Source organism: Rhinolophus sinicus, linkage group LG03 (genome assembly GCF_036562045.2).
Source record: "Rhinolophus sinicus isolate RSC01 linkage group LG03, ASM3656204v1, whole genome shotgun sequence".
Classification (NCBI taxonomy): Eukaryota; Metazoa; Chordata; class Mammalia; order Chiroptera; family Rhinolophidae; genus Rhinolophus; species Rhinolophus sinicus.
This window is the reverse complement of record NC_133753.1, coordinates 31603664-31617842: the sequence shown is the minus strand read 5'-3', so window position 1 is coordinate 31617842 and position 14179 is coordinate 31603664. Positions and strand designations below refer to the sequence as shown.

At 40.3% G+C, this 14179-nt stretch overlaps 1 protein-coding gene across 2 annotated transcripts in view; it reads left to right on the top strand.

The window, feature by feature from the left end:
• Nucleotides 1-14179, top strand: part of MTHFD1 (methylenetetrahydrofolate dehydrogenase, cyclohydrolase and formyltetrahydrofolate synthetase 1) — a 52973-nt gene that overhangs the window by 29583 nt on the left and 9211 nt on the right. For both annotated transcript variants that reach the window (XM_019733300.2, XM_074327367.1), the window contains 14 exons: nt 148-275; nt 762-859; nt 1010-1183; nt 1819-1955; nt 3518-3564; nt 4198-4305; nt 4448-4522; nt 4702-4804; nt 6689-6765; nt 7391-7531; nt 8790-8858; nt 9130-9241; nt 9349-9488; nt 11599-11640. In XM_019733300.2, the coding sequence (XP_019588859.2) occupies nt 148-275; nt 762-859; nt 1010-1183; nt 1819-1955; nt 3518-3564; nt 4198-4305; nt 4448-4522; nt 4702-4804; nt 6689-6765; nt 7391-7531; nt 8790-8858; nt 9130-9241; nt 9349-9488; nt 11599-11640 (1451 nt within the window). The remainder of the gene's footprint in view (nt 1-147; nt 276-761; nt 860-1009; nt 1184-1818; nt 1956-3517; nt 3565-4197; nt 4306-4447; nt 4523-4701; nt 4805-6688; nt 6766-7390; nt 7532-8789; nt 8859-9129; nt 9242-9348; nt 9489-11598; nt 11641-14179) is intronic.

Below are 14179 nucleotides of genomic sequence, written 5' to 3'. Positions count from 1 at the left end.
AGGCACTTCAGTCCAATGGGAGTACACATCCTAAACTCTGCTTAGTTTTTGGAACAAGCTGTTGTAGTTGATCACTTGATTTAGAAATAAACAACAGGATTACTCTTCTGAGACTTTGAATTTTTTTCCCCCCCGCCCCGTGACCAGATAATACAAACCCAAGTGGGAGAAAAGTGGTGGGCGATGTGGCCTACAGTGAGGCCAGAGAGAGGGCAAGCTTCATCACACCCGTTCCCGGGGGAGTGGGACCCATGACGGTGGCCATGCTCATGCAGGTACGTGCAAATCAAAGGTTCTGGAATAGCGCTAAGAAACTGGTAGCATTCAAGTTTCTGCTTTTCTCCCCACGTAGACACGTCAGGAAACCTGATCGAAAGCTAAATAAAGATGTGAGGCTATTGAAGAAACAAGGGAATGGAAGAACAGAGAAATAGAATGAGTAGAGGAAAGTAGGGAAGGCACAATTCTAATTTACTTTGGAATGTGACACCTTGAGGAAAAGAAAAGTGCAGACACTGCCTTTGCCAGGTTCCTCTTGGCTTCCTTGCCCTTTTTACGACTCACCGCCTGATACGGGGAGAGGCAAGCAGCCCCGGGGCATTTTGGGTGCCTGTCGACTCTTGCCTAGAATTGAAGCATGTTAATCGGTGGCTCATAAAGCTGTTTATTTTGTGATTGAACTTGATTGAGCCAGGATTAAGAATTGAGGTGGAGGTTAAAATCATCGCCTCTCTAAGTTCCATTTATGTCATTTTGTTCAGAGCACAGTAGAGAGTGCAAAGCGTTTCCTGGAGAAATCTAAGCCAGGAAAGTGGCTGATTCAGTATAACAACCTTAACCTCAAGACACCTGTTCCAAGGTAAAAATAAAATTTTACTGGATTAAAAGCTTTGTGGATTGTCATTTGATAGCCATGGCTACATGGATGCCCTGTCTGGTCATTATTAGGATGGGATTGATTAATTCAGTGAATAAAGACTGATAACATCTTTTCTATATTTCTTTTAAGTGACATTGATATATCACGATCCTGCAAGCCAAAGCCCATTTGTAACCTGGCTCGAGAAATTGGTCTGTTCTCTGAGGAGGTAGAATTATATGGTGAAACAAAGGCCAAAGTTCTGCTGTCTGTGCTGAAACGCCTGAAGCAGCAGCCCGATGGGAAATATGTAGTGGTAACTGGGTATGGTTTCTACTCATTTGCTGATCAAATCTTAATATTAGCCCTGATTATTACTACCAGGATTGCATTTTCACCTGGCATATATGTGGCGGTTCCTTTCATTTGGTTTTAGCATTTTCACAGGTATTTTTTTAATCTAATTTGATCCTTGTAGCCACCATGTGAGGTAAGAGTAGATTATAACCTTTCAGAGAGGAGAAAATTTGTCAAGTTGTTCATCTAGTAGGTGGAAGAGTTGGGTCTTAAAACGTAGTCTTCAGATGGAATTGCCTTTTTTCAACCCCCAATTCATTAAGTCAGTATATCTACTGTGCATTCATTTTTATTGCTCAGCGAGGTTACCTATAAAAGCTAGGTTTTGAGACTAAAGTGAGAATTTAAATCGTAGCAGTGTCTTTCTACACGGTAGGTATATTTGCTCCTTATAGTTTGAAGAAGTAAAGCACAGCGGTGTTTTTTTAATTTAAGGTTTGGGGGAAGTTACCACTAAGACGCTTGGAAAAGTTCCTTTTCTGGTCATTTTTCTTATTATTCAGATTAAGCGTCTTTCTCTAGGATCTGTTAGGTCTGACGTAGCGATTCAAATCAATTTCATTCTGTAAATTTAATTTTCCTCTTTTGCTTTCATCTTGAAGAATAACTCCAACGCCCCTGGGAGAAGGGAAAAGCACGACCACAATTGGGCTGGTGCAAGCCCTTGGCGCCCACCTTCATCAGAATGTCTTCGCGTGTGTCCGGCAGCCTTCGCAGGGCCCCACCTTTGGGATAAAAGGTATCAGTGGGATTAGACCTTGGGTGGCCAGAGGGTACCTGCCCTCCTCCCCAACCCACTTGACCCATGAGTGCTATGGCGTGTTCCACTTATTTTGATACTAGGAGTGTCTTCCTCACACCTCCCTATGGTGGTGCTTCTGGTGAGGGCTTTCATCGGATCACCCCAGGGCCTACTGTCACTATGTGACACTGCATCGAGATGCCTGGGATGGGTAATACATAGGCAGAGGTGCTTTTATGTGACTCATAGTTAACTGTCACAGTAACAATAAAGGTTGTCATAGCCACCAATCACCATGTTGACTTCCTAGAGATACAAACAAATCCTACAGATATTTTACCCTATGGGAATAAGAAAAGCCTACCTTTACTGCGTATGTGTTTTATGCCAGGTTTTGTGCTAAACAGTTCATGCGTATTATTGTATTTTCTAATATAAGACAGTATTATCTCCATTTTGCAAAGGCAGCAACTGGGACCTCAGGCAACCCGATCAAAGTCACTGGTGTTACATACCCAGAGTGAGCCCCCATGTCTTTTTTAAGCTCTGAGACAACACGTATTTCTTTTGATTGTATGAAAACATGTTAGTAATCATACTTCCCCTTCAGTTTTTGATAGCTTCAGTACTGTAAACCTATTCTTTTCATTAAAATTACTTCTATTAATTATAATAGGTTCCACGAGTTAGCTTTCTTATTTGCTTGGTAATAGGGTATCACATATTCTGCTTGTCCTTGTGATTGCTACAAATGTTAACTCAGGGTACAGCTTTGCACCTCTTCTGCCTATTTTGATTTGTTTTATACATGTGCTGACTTATTTCTGCTTCTGAGTTTGTCTTGACAACCCCATTTCAATGTCAAAATGAGCCTTTTTCCTTGTTCTGCTTATTGAACCCAATATTCTCCTTTTTCTTATATGATGAATTGCCCCGTTTTCATTGTGCAGTGTGTGCGTTACAAACTAAAACAAAAACAAAACAAAAAAACCCCACAAAATCTGTACCTTAAATTGATGTTTATTTCACTGATAACCTGAATACCTGGATATTTTTGACTGGCCTTTGGTTAATAATTCAAATGGGTCAGCAAAAATCTAGTAGTTAAGCTGTTTTCTAATATACATCTGCTATTTAGGAAGAATTGCAGTCTCTCTGTGTTTGGTGTGTGTATTTTAAATATTCCTTTTTTTAAATGCCAGAGTAGCATTTATGAGAGTATGAAATTGAACAGGTTTGCCTTCGTGTAACTAGCCTGGGTCTTTTCACAGATATTAGGAATCTGTTTCTAAAGATAATGAGTAGGTATGTATGTGTTCATGGTTCTGAGTCAAGTTAGACTCAGATTTTAATTGAGAGACTACTCAGTATCACGCGATCACGTGTTTTAACTTGGTAAAAGAAAATTAGAAAACATTTGATCACATCGGTCCCAATGGTCGTAAAAAGTAAATAAGCACTATGCATAGCACTTGTAAAAACCGATTCGCTTTTATTTCACTTCCAAATGTCTCGGTGGAGCAGATTGACATGAGTCTCACCCTTGACCTGTCCTCTAGGTGGCGCTGCAGGTGGTGGCTACTCCCAGGTCATTCCTATGGAAGAGGTAACGTACTCCGGGATGTGGGTGAATCAGACCAGATTTTATTATAGTTTTCCCTTGCAGAGATTAAGCTTTACTGTAGAGGTCTTAGTGGACAAGCGACTTGTTTCTCAGCAGAAGTGACACTTTAGGGAAAAATCTTAATTTGCAAACTTGTGAGACAGCTTAGTTTTTTGACATGACACGGACTTCAAAGCTTGGCTTTTAGTGGGAATAATTTTAAGCAAGTGATCAAATGAAGCACGAGATTAGGAAGAACCAACATGTAGTAAATTCAGAGTAATAGCTACAGAAGTAGGAACAGTGTAGGCACAGAGTTGGGTTGCTCCAGTGTCCTCGTCATTCTAAGTTTAAAGGACATGCGTGTGTCGTCGGTAATCCAGTGTTGCTGTTGATCCCAGTGGTGTGGCGTTTATGATTACTGGACATGTCACTTAGGGAAAAACCACAGTTTTCCTTAAGATAGGCAGTAATTTATATTTTCAAGCTCTGCCTGTATTGGGTGTTTGTCCACTAGCTGTGCTACCATCAGTTTTCCATTGGCTTTAACAGAGGCATTGATTTGGTTGCAATAGAATGAATGTTGGAAGGATGCAGAGAAGTTGGAAGACTGATGTGGCTTCTGCTCTTTTGTAGTTTAATCTCCACCTCACTGGTGACATCCATGCCATCACTGCAGCTAATAACCTTGTTGCTGCAGCCATTGATGCCCGGATGTTCCATGAACTGACCCAGACTGACAAGGTATGATGCTGAGGCCCCATGGGCACTTTTGAAACGGTTGAAGCACCTGAATTAATGTTGGTCCCTTGGGTGCTGATGATGCAGATAGCAAGGTAGTGGGATTCCTATAATTTAAAAAACCTTTTTGTTCCTTTTCTTTAAGGCTCTCTTTAATCGTTTGGTACCGTCAATAAATGGGGTGAAAAAGTTCTCTGATATCCAAATCCGAAGGTTAAAGGTAAGCTTTTCCCTTCTTCATTTTTGCTATTGTATGAAATTAGGTGATTGGTAAGGAGGTGTTTCCCTTCTGAATTTAACATGGTTTGTATTCCCTAGAGGGGACCCTATCTAGAGATAGGGACAAAAATTTTTTTATATTTATTATGCTTTTGTTTGTTTTGTCTGTTTTGTCTTCAGAGACTAGGCATTGAAAAGACTGATCCTACCACACTGACAGATGAAGAGATAAACAGATTTGCAAGATTAGATATTGATCCGGAAACCATAACTTGGCAAAGAGGTACCAGAGCCACAAACACGCACCCTTTTCTTTGGTGATACTGCACACCCCACACCCTGCATAGGAGTTATTAAAATGTGAGGTCTGGAAGCTTGTGTATTGGTATTTTCCTGGATAAGACATGACCAAAATGGTGACATTCATTTTTCTGGCCACCTTTATCAATCTCTCTCCTTATTAGCTGTAATCAGACCTCCTTTTGTTGGATTAGTTGGACATTTGCTGGCTATTCACTGTTGATTTCAGTGAGGGTGGTTTCACAGAAGTTCATGCATAAACCAAACAAAACATTTTCCAAGTTCATTATATGCAAACAGTTTTCTAGTGTCATGAAGTAGAAAATTATGTCTAATCCCTTCTGGAATCATGTTGCCCTTTATTCTCGGAACTCTTATCTGGCATAAGTGACTTGATTTTTCTTGTAGTTCTCTAGCTTGCCTAGTCATTTTTACCTCACTTTATTAAAGTCACTTGTAACAAAGTAGGTAGCCTTAAAGGTTTAAACACTTGGGAATTTAGTAAGTGAGTTGCCTAGCTTCACTGCCGTATGTTGCTTTTCTCTGTGTACAACTAGCCCAGCTTAGAGTTTTATTTTGTACCGACAGTGCATCCATTGTCTATCCTGTATCACTGCTGAGAAGGAATTTTCCTCCAGTCCAGCAGAATGCAGCTAACGGCCAATTGATGGACTGTATTTGTGCTTTTTGTTGGCTCAGTAACTGTTGCTATAAATGCTAATGGCATTTTTAAGATGACTCTCTTAATATATAAAACCACACTGATATTTTTCCCTTTGCTTCACTAGCTTTAGACAGATGGTATATAATATTCTATGAGGAATCAGCTAAAGATCTATTTTGAAAATTTAGTGTCCCATTTGCTTTTGCTTTGCTTTATGTCTAATTCATGCTTTCTAAGAAAGTAGAAGCAGACAAGGAAAAAAAGGACCATACTTATTGACCGGTTATGTATACAGAGAAGTTAGGTACAAGGAACTTGACACTATATGTTTTGAAAAATAAGGGTAGTCTCCAACAATACATTATATACTTCACTTACCGTGTGTGTGTCTGTCTGTCAGTCTGTCTCCCTCCAAATGCTGTACAGTACATTGCTTTTGCTGTTTAAATTATTAGTCTTTATGGAAAATAATTTGGCATGTTATCAAGTTCCTTAAAAATTCCTCTCCTCTTTGACCCATTTGGAGTGTAACCAGTGTGGTGGTGTTAGTTTTGTGTTTTGTTGTTATTGTTTGGCACATCATTCAAAAAACAAAATTGGTAAAACACTAAAATATTAACATTAATTAGTCCTGGGAGATAGAATTAAGATTAGTTGGTTGACCTTTGCCATGTTTTCCAAGGATATACAATTGGATAGATATTCTGTCATCTGAATGGAAATTATTTCTTCTAAGTGTGCTAAAGGAAAGAGCAGGTCTATTACCCAGCATGCTTCAAAAGGCATTTGCCTGGCCCTGCATTTATGGCTCTTGTGTTTCTCATGGTGGTGTAGGGTCAGTGAATCACCCCACAGAATAACAACACAAACCGCAGCCTTTTGAAAAACTGTGGCCCTCTCTGTTTTTCTTGTGATTTCAAATGTACTTTAAAATAGATCCAAGATATCTAGTTAATTGTTTGAATTCCCTAGACAGAATAAAACCAAATCACTCCACATTGCTTTTTTAAAATATAATTCCTACACGTTTATAATATATGAACATCATTTCTTAACTTGAACCCATATTCTAGCTTTGCCATCAGTTTTGAAATCAAATATTAATAGACATTAAGTTAGACTTAACTACTTTAAAATTTGGCTGGTTCCTTTAACTTTATGGTCCTTTTACTAAACATTGCTCTGTATCTTCCCTTTCTGTAGTGTTGGATACCAATGATAGATTCCTGAGGCAGATCACAATTGGACAGTCTCCAACAGAGAAAGGGTACACACGGACGGTAACTATGTATTCCTTTCTAAGTAAATTAGTTCAGATTAACCAGATCCTTGCTCCTTCCGTCCTCCTCCGTCCCCTCCCATCCGATAGATACTGCCAGGTGTTATTCTGCCTTCTCCCTATTAAAATGGAAGTGAGTAGGTGTGGCATTAAGCACTCCTGACAGCTTTTGCAGTAAATCCCATGTGTCACCTATGTGTTTCTCCCTCCAGCATTTTTTCCCGGAGGTGGAGAGCCCCAAGTGAATATCCTTGCACACAAATTGATTAAAATTGCTTCTCTTTGAGGCTATTTTACAGTCTGTTTCTTCGGTGTAAGAGCTTCTGTGTTGTTCCCACTGTATGTTAGGGAAACCATAACTTCAGGATTACAACCTGCCTTCCCAGGGATTATTGGTCTTACTAGAACATTTATTTTAAAAAATTGACTACTCGAGGTCTTGGAATAGTTCATTATAAATTTTTGCTATTGGAGGATTATTTTCATTAAGTTCTTTGTGTACTATTCTGTTATTCTGTCCATTTAAGCTAATTGTTTAAGCTGCAAATACAAACGAGGATTGCTTTTGCAATTCAGTCTTCTGGTTTAACGCAGTTTTCCCTATTGTGTCTTTTTCCTTCCAACAGGCCCAGTTTGATATCTCTGTGGCCAGTGAAATCATGGCGGTCCTGGCTCTCACCAGTTCCCTAGAAGACATGAGAGAGAGACTGAGCAAAATGGTGGTGGCGTCCAGCAAGAAAGGGGAGCCCATCAGTGCTGAAGATCTGGTGGGTACCCTGGCGCTCCAGGCTTAGTGATGCACCTGTGTCCATTGTCCTAGCTTCTCTCGGCAGTTACCGATAACAAAAGTTATGCTGCAGTTAACCAATAAATTCAATAAGCTTTTGCTGCCTACAGATAATTATGAAATTTATGAAAAGTATTTCATAGTATAATAATAGGTAGTATGCTCCAGTAATAGACCACAGGTTTCAGGTGACTTGAGCAACATCTTCAACCTGTGAGTATTCTCAAAAGTGGATGTACGACCTCAATTTGCCGACGACTTCAAGAGTCCAAGTGAGGCCCTTGGTAGCTGGGCTTGGAGTCACACCCTGGCTTCTCCCCAGGAGGCCTCCCTGCGCAGAGGCCTCTTGTCATGAAGTTGTTGGACACCATATCCACGCTGATAACCACATTGGGAATAATGCATTATCCAGTTATCTGATGGTCCTACTAGGCTTGTTCTCCACTTCGAGGTTATTTCTGAACTGTCTGCATGATAATATGAGGTTTGCAATGAGATAACCTTACAGATTAATTTTTTAAAAGCCTGTTTGTGTTGATATACACCAGAATGATTGGCCTGTGATTAAGCGATATGCCAGATGAATTCAGAAAAGGGGGAAATGTTAATACCCTGTTTTCACAGTTAATATGTGTAAGGAAGAAAATCGTTTTAAAATTTTACACCCAAAGCAGGAACTTAAAAACTCATTAAAACTGAAAATAAATGGGATTCCTAATTTTATCTTGCTTTGTTACCAATTTGTTCAGCTACGGTTAGATGGCTTAGAAGAGAGGGACCTGATATTTAAGAGTTGGTATTGAACTTCTGGGTATACTTGCAGTTTCAGCTTTGGGAAACTCATTGAATTTTTGTTTATAGTCATTTCTGTCCAGACACCAAAGTTACAAATAATTCATTACTCGAGGAACTAGCATTTCCATGCTATAAACCAATTTAAAATGGATTCCCCTCGTTCATCAGCAACAGCTCAATTAAGATGCTTATTTCTAGAATTGCATGTTTTTCCAAAAATTACACGTGAATTTCATTTTCATTCTGTCTCATCTGGCTGCTTAAAATAACTAGTTACTTCACAGTATATCCAGAAAAAAATAAACAAATGAGTGGTCTAGTTTTGGTGAAAGTACTAATTTGTCCAAGATGGCTAAAAAAAGGAAGACCTAAGAATGTTGAATTTTGGTTTTAAAAAGTTGGTTTGCCGGTAGGAATCGACGCTTCATGCCTTTGTTTTGTAGGGAGTGAGTGGTGCGTTGACAGTGCTTATGAAGGATGCAATCAAGCCCAATCTCATGCAGACATTAGAGGTGAGCAGAGTGAACCCTGCCTTCCTGAATTGGTTTTCTGTGTTCACACTTTTCTTGAGTCACAGACCTTCTCTACCTGCTCATCTTATCTTCACACTCTTTCTCACAGTTGTGATTGGGACATTACTGACATATAAAAGAGACAGCTTCGTACTTAACTTTTGGGAAGTCTTTTTCTTTTGGAGTCCACCTGATGTTCACTCCCTTGACTATGCGATTCTATTTTGAAGCAGTTTGGGCAGCTTCGCTCAGGCCATCTTGATTTCCACAGGGCACTCCAGTATTCGTTCACGCTGGACCGTTTGCCAACATCGCACATGGGAATTCCTCTATCATTGCGGACCGGATTGCACTCAAGCTTGTTGGCCCTGAAGGGTTTGTAGGTGAGTATTTTTGTAAGATCAGTACATAGATGGTGTTGTTTTGTTTTGTTTTATCATCAAGGATGTTGGGATGGCGTTCTTACAGTTGCTCTTGTTCTTACTTCCAGTGACTGAAGCAGGATTCGGAGCAGACATTGGAATGGAAAAGTTTTTTAACATCAAATGCCGGTATTCTGGTCTCCGCCCTCACGTGGTGGTGCTTGTTGCCACTGTCAGAGCTCTGAAAATGCACGGAGGCGGCCCCACGGTGAGGATCAATCGTTAGAATGCTCTGATTGTCAGCAGTGTTGTGAAAGCTAAGGGGAAGCTGGATGTCTTCTGCCTGTTTCATCATGAAGCTGTTCTTATCTTCATGATTAATAGTGTGTCAGAAGCAAAGGATTTTCAGACAGCTCTTAGACTGGCTGCCTTATCACTCAGAGACACGACCAGCTCTCAGTATTTTAAGAGGGCTGAAATTAGCTTCATAGTCTACCTGTCTGAGGAAAATCTCTGGGTTTTCTTCTCCAAGGACATGTAAACTCCTCCAAGGACATGTGCTTGCTATATCCACAAAAAACTCCTTTATTTTCAGACTGTTCTTTTAAAATCTCAGTCCCATTTCCCCTTGAAATAGTGACACTGGCAGCCAGCCAAACAAACCACGTAACTGAGTCAGAGGTCAGCCCCTCCTTGAGCAGTGCATGCTGGATGGGACCACTGACAGCCTGGAGTGGGAGGGAGGCGGAGAATGGTGGATACTCTCAGGACTGCCTCTGGGTAATAGAGAGAGACAGAGGTTAGGACTGGTTTATGTTCAGTTCCAACCTGAACTTTGTGTTTTCCTGAATCACTACTGGTTAGAAATTTCATTTCTTATCCTATTAACACCTTTTCTTCAGCACCTGCATGTGAAAACATGGTGCTAGTTTTCAGAAATTGAAGTATTAAATTCCTATCCTCCATGAGAGGGTCTTGTAACTTAAGAAATAAGACCTTCTTCACCTACAGAACAAAAATCAATGTTTCTTAGTGTATTGATCAGGGTTTTTCCTAATATGTCAATTCTCAAGCATTTTGGTCTCAGAACTTCTTTACACTCTTAAAAATTATTGAGAGCCGGAAGGAATTTTTATTTAGGTGAGTTATATCTATTGATACTTAACTATATTAGGAATTAAAACTGAGTTACATATGAACACAGATAACATTTTTTTAAATGAAAAGTTAACTGTATTTTCCAGAACAAATTTTAGGCATTGTATATTTTTCAGATCACTTCAGTATCTGTCTTAATTGAAGACCTCTGGAGTCTGATCTTCTGCATTTGATCTGTTGTGACAGCCCATGTCACATAATCTTTGGAAAAGTCCTTTGTACACTCAAAGAGAATGAGAGTGAAAAGAGCCATAATATCTTAGAATTATTAAGGAAATAGTCTTGACCTTGTGGACCCCGTGAAAAGATCAGGTCCCTAGGCCTCACTGTGAGAACCACTGCCATAACACAGTACAGCACACCTCTGCATTCTTCTCCCCAAGGTACCACAAGCACTCCTAGCCCAGCACGTCCCTTTCTGCCAGCCATGCAAGATGCATTCCCTTTTTCTTCCTGATCATAACCAACACTTCTCTCGCTTGCACCCCACACACACACACACTCACCCTCACACCATTGCACCTCCTTTCCACCTGATCTCATGGTCACTGTCAATTTGTTTCTTCTTAATCACTGTCCATTGCCCACAGTGGGGTCCCTGGAATCAGCACCTTCACCCCGTGCTCATCCCTGTGGATGCAGCATGGCCAAGCCACCAGGTACCTCCATTACAGTGAACCTACTGCTTAAGTATCTTGACACCTTTAAATAGGCTGTGACAGAGGAAGAGTATCCCTGTGTGCCACTTCCATCCTGTTTGTGTTGCTCACGCTCCCCAGTTCAGCTCCACAAAGCCGTGGGTCGGCTCCAGACCAGCTCATACTCTCGTCGCAGGGCTTGTCACAGACTCCATGGGCAAGGCTGACAGCCGCCTTTTTCCCTATGCTCACCTTTGCTTCCACCCCCACTACCGTGTGCATCACTCACAGGTTATTGCCCCTTTCTAGAACGTATCCCTTCCCCCCACCTTCATAGATCCGTCCTTTCTCACCTCCTTAGTTCAGGCCACAAAGGTCAACACTCTACTCAAAGCTATCATTTTTGTTCTGTGCTGTAGGACTGGTCATGCGCCCTAAATCCTTGGGGCAGGAAACGACCTTATACTGCTGCATATCCCCCAAGCGTGCAGCTTCTGGCCTTCAGCTCATGGCAAGCACCGTTTAAGCTAACATCTAATTGTAAATAGAAAATGCCTCTGACTTTGCTTCCTTTCCTTCCAGGTTACTGCTGGACTGCCTCTTCCCAAGGCTTACATAGAGGAGGTAACTTCAATCATTTCTAATTACTTGACCTAGAAAGCACCACACCCTGAATCAGAGTTTCTCAACCCGGCTCATTTGGAAACAAGTCGGGATATCACTCTGACCCAGGGTTGGTTCTGGGAGCAGGAGATGCCAAAAGGTCTGCAGTGTGCTGAAGAATTGAATTAAATAGAGAAGAAGTGCCTCATACAACAGAATTGCCCACATAGGATGTCAGTAAAACCACTGCCCTAGATTAATGGTTCTCAACTGGGAGCGATTTTGCCCCCAGGGGTCATTTAACAATGTCTAGAGACATTTTTTATTGTTATAACTGGCCTCTAGTGGGTGGGGGCTAGGATGCTTCTGAACATCCTACAGTGCACAGGCCACCCCCAACTACAAGGAATTATTTGGCCCAAAATGTCAGTAGTTCTGAGTTTGAGAAATCCTGCACTAGACTAATGGAAGTTTCTTTGTCTTCCCTCTATTGGCTGGTTGATTCCCAAATGCCATTCAAGTCAGAAGCAATATAGGGACCTTTTTTGAAATGTCTTTTCTTCTGCAGATTTAAATCCATATTAAAGGGCCAAGATATAGTCAGCATCCTGGTTATTTTTCTAGGCAAAGTTTCCATACGCTGATTTGGTTTATAGCATCAAGCAGGAGTTCAAAGAATTGTGAGCTTGAACCTTTTCATATGTTTATTATTTACCATCAAAGAATCGTCTCTAGAGTCAGTTTGGGGTGGTTATATGAGAGATAGGCCCTCCTGTGAGAGGGTAAGGTCAGCTGCTATCACTAGTTCCATTTTTCTGCCTTTTGGGAAGCTTTTAAATTGTCAAGCAATACAGGGTCACTGTTCAGGCCCCAAATGAAGTATTTCAGAAGCAGTTAGGAAAGAATTGTGGGTGCCTTGAGCCTGCCTGTCTTCTGAGTTCTGATTTGCCTTTTATGGTCATTTGTCTGATTCACGCGTAGGAGGGGAATTCACAGTTCTGGCCCTCCTGCCACCCCACAGCCTTTCCTGTGTCTAATTAACATGACGGCCCCTAACTGGCCCAGCTGGTGTCTTCAGCTAAGAAATTCTACTTATTTAAAACTGTTCTCAATCAGTCTTACAAATTAATTGGTCTTCATGTGACTAGAGGTAAAGAAAAAGCAGTGCTCTTTAGAATATCAAATAAATCCTAATCTCTGTTTTCAGTTATTAAAGGAAAAAAGCATAAATCATGTCTGTAATGACCTCAGATTTTCTACCTTTAACTTACCCCTTTTTCTGCTGTCTCATGGAATCCACAAACCAAGAGCTTTTATTGCTGGTTTTGCTCATGATCCAGTCATATATTTTTATATAAGACTATTATATTTTTATTTGTAAAACATTTAATGTATTTTTAAGCTTATAATAATAACGTACCCTTGGTTTAAAAATTAAACAATATATGAATATAATTATAATTTGAGTCTTCTTAACAGTTTGATGCATATTTCTCAATATTTAAAAAAATTTCATGAATGTACACATGTGTTCTTGTATTTGTCCAAAAATGGAATTAATTAAGCTCTCCATAGTTTTGCAACTTTGTACATCTTTGACAAGTTTCATGTAATACAGATTATCTCACTTTTCATCACATCTCCATGATACATATTGAGTATTTATATATCATAAATCACTGGCCCAATCTCCTATTGAAGGTTTGTGTTATTTACAGTTTTTCAATGCTGCCAGTAGTGTTTCAGTAAACATACTTAAAAGTACATTTTCTTAATTGCTTTCCCTTAAATTTCATGGTATTTGGTTTTTAAAGGTTGCACTTATCTTGTTTTCTGTTGTCCCCTGTGAAGATTCATGGTTGAGTTCACTAAAACCTTTGAAAGCATCACTGAGAGAACTGACTCTGGGTGGTGAACACACAATGTAATACATAGATGGTGTATTATGGACTTGTACACCTGAAACCTATGTAACTCCTAACCATTGTCACCCCAATAACTTTAATTTAGAAAAGAAAGAAAGAAAGAATCACTGATTACTTCGTGTTTTCTGACAGTTCTATGGTAGCTGGATAATGAATGCCAGGCACTGTGCTAGACTCTGTCTTCAGATGGGAAGGTCTGGGCAGCGCTGAGTAAAGTTAGTTGTACCACTGTACCATATGAGTATGTACAAATCTAATAAACACAGGGTTTACAAATATAACTTAGTTAAGGGTATCTGAGTCCCTTTAAACAGCAAATATGCTGTTGAGACATGGTGCGATGACAGCAAATGTCCCAGCTCTCATGTTTTCAGGACAGCCAGGACACAAGCAGAGCTCCACTCCAATGTTACATAAAGGCTGGCACAGTGTTAGAGCTCCACAGTGCACACTCACTGCAGTGTGAGAAATGCGTCAGTGCATCTGCTCTGTCAGCTTGTCCTGACAGTCAGTGGCTGCTGGCTCAAGGAGACAGGTTCCTTTTTTTATTATTATTATTGGGGAAGGGGAACAGGACTTTATTGGGGAACAGTGTGTACTTCCAGGACTTTTTTCCAAGTAAAGTTATTGTCCTT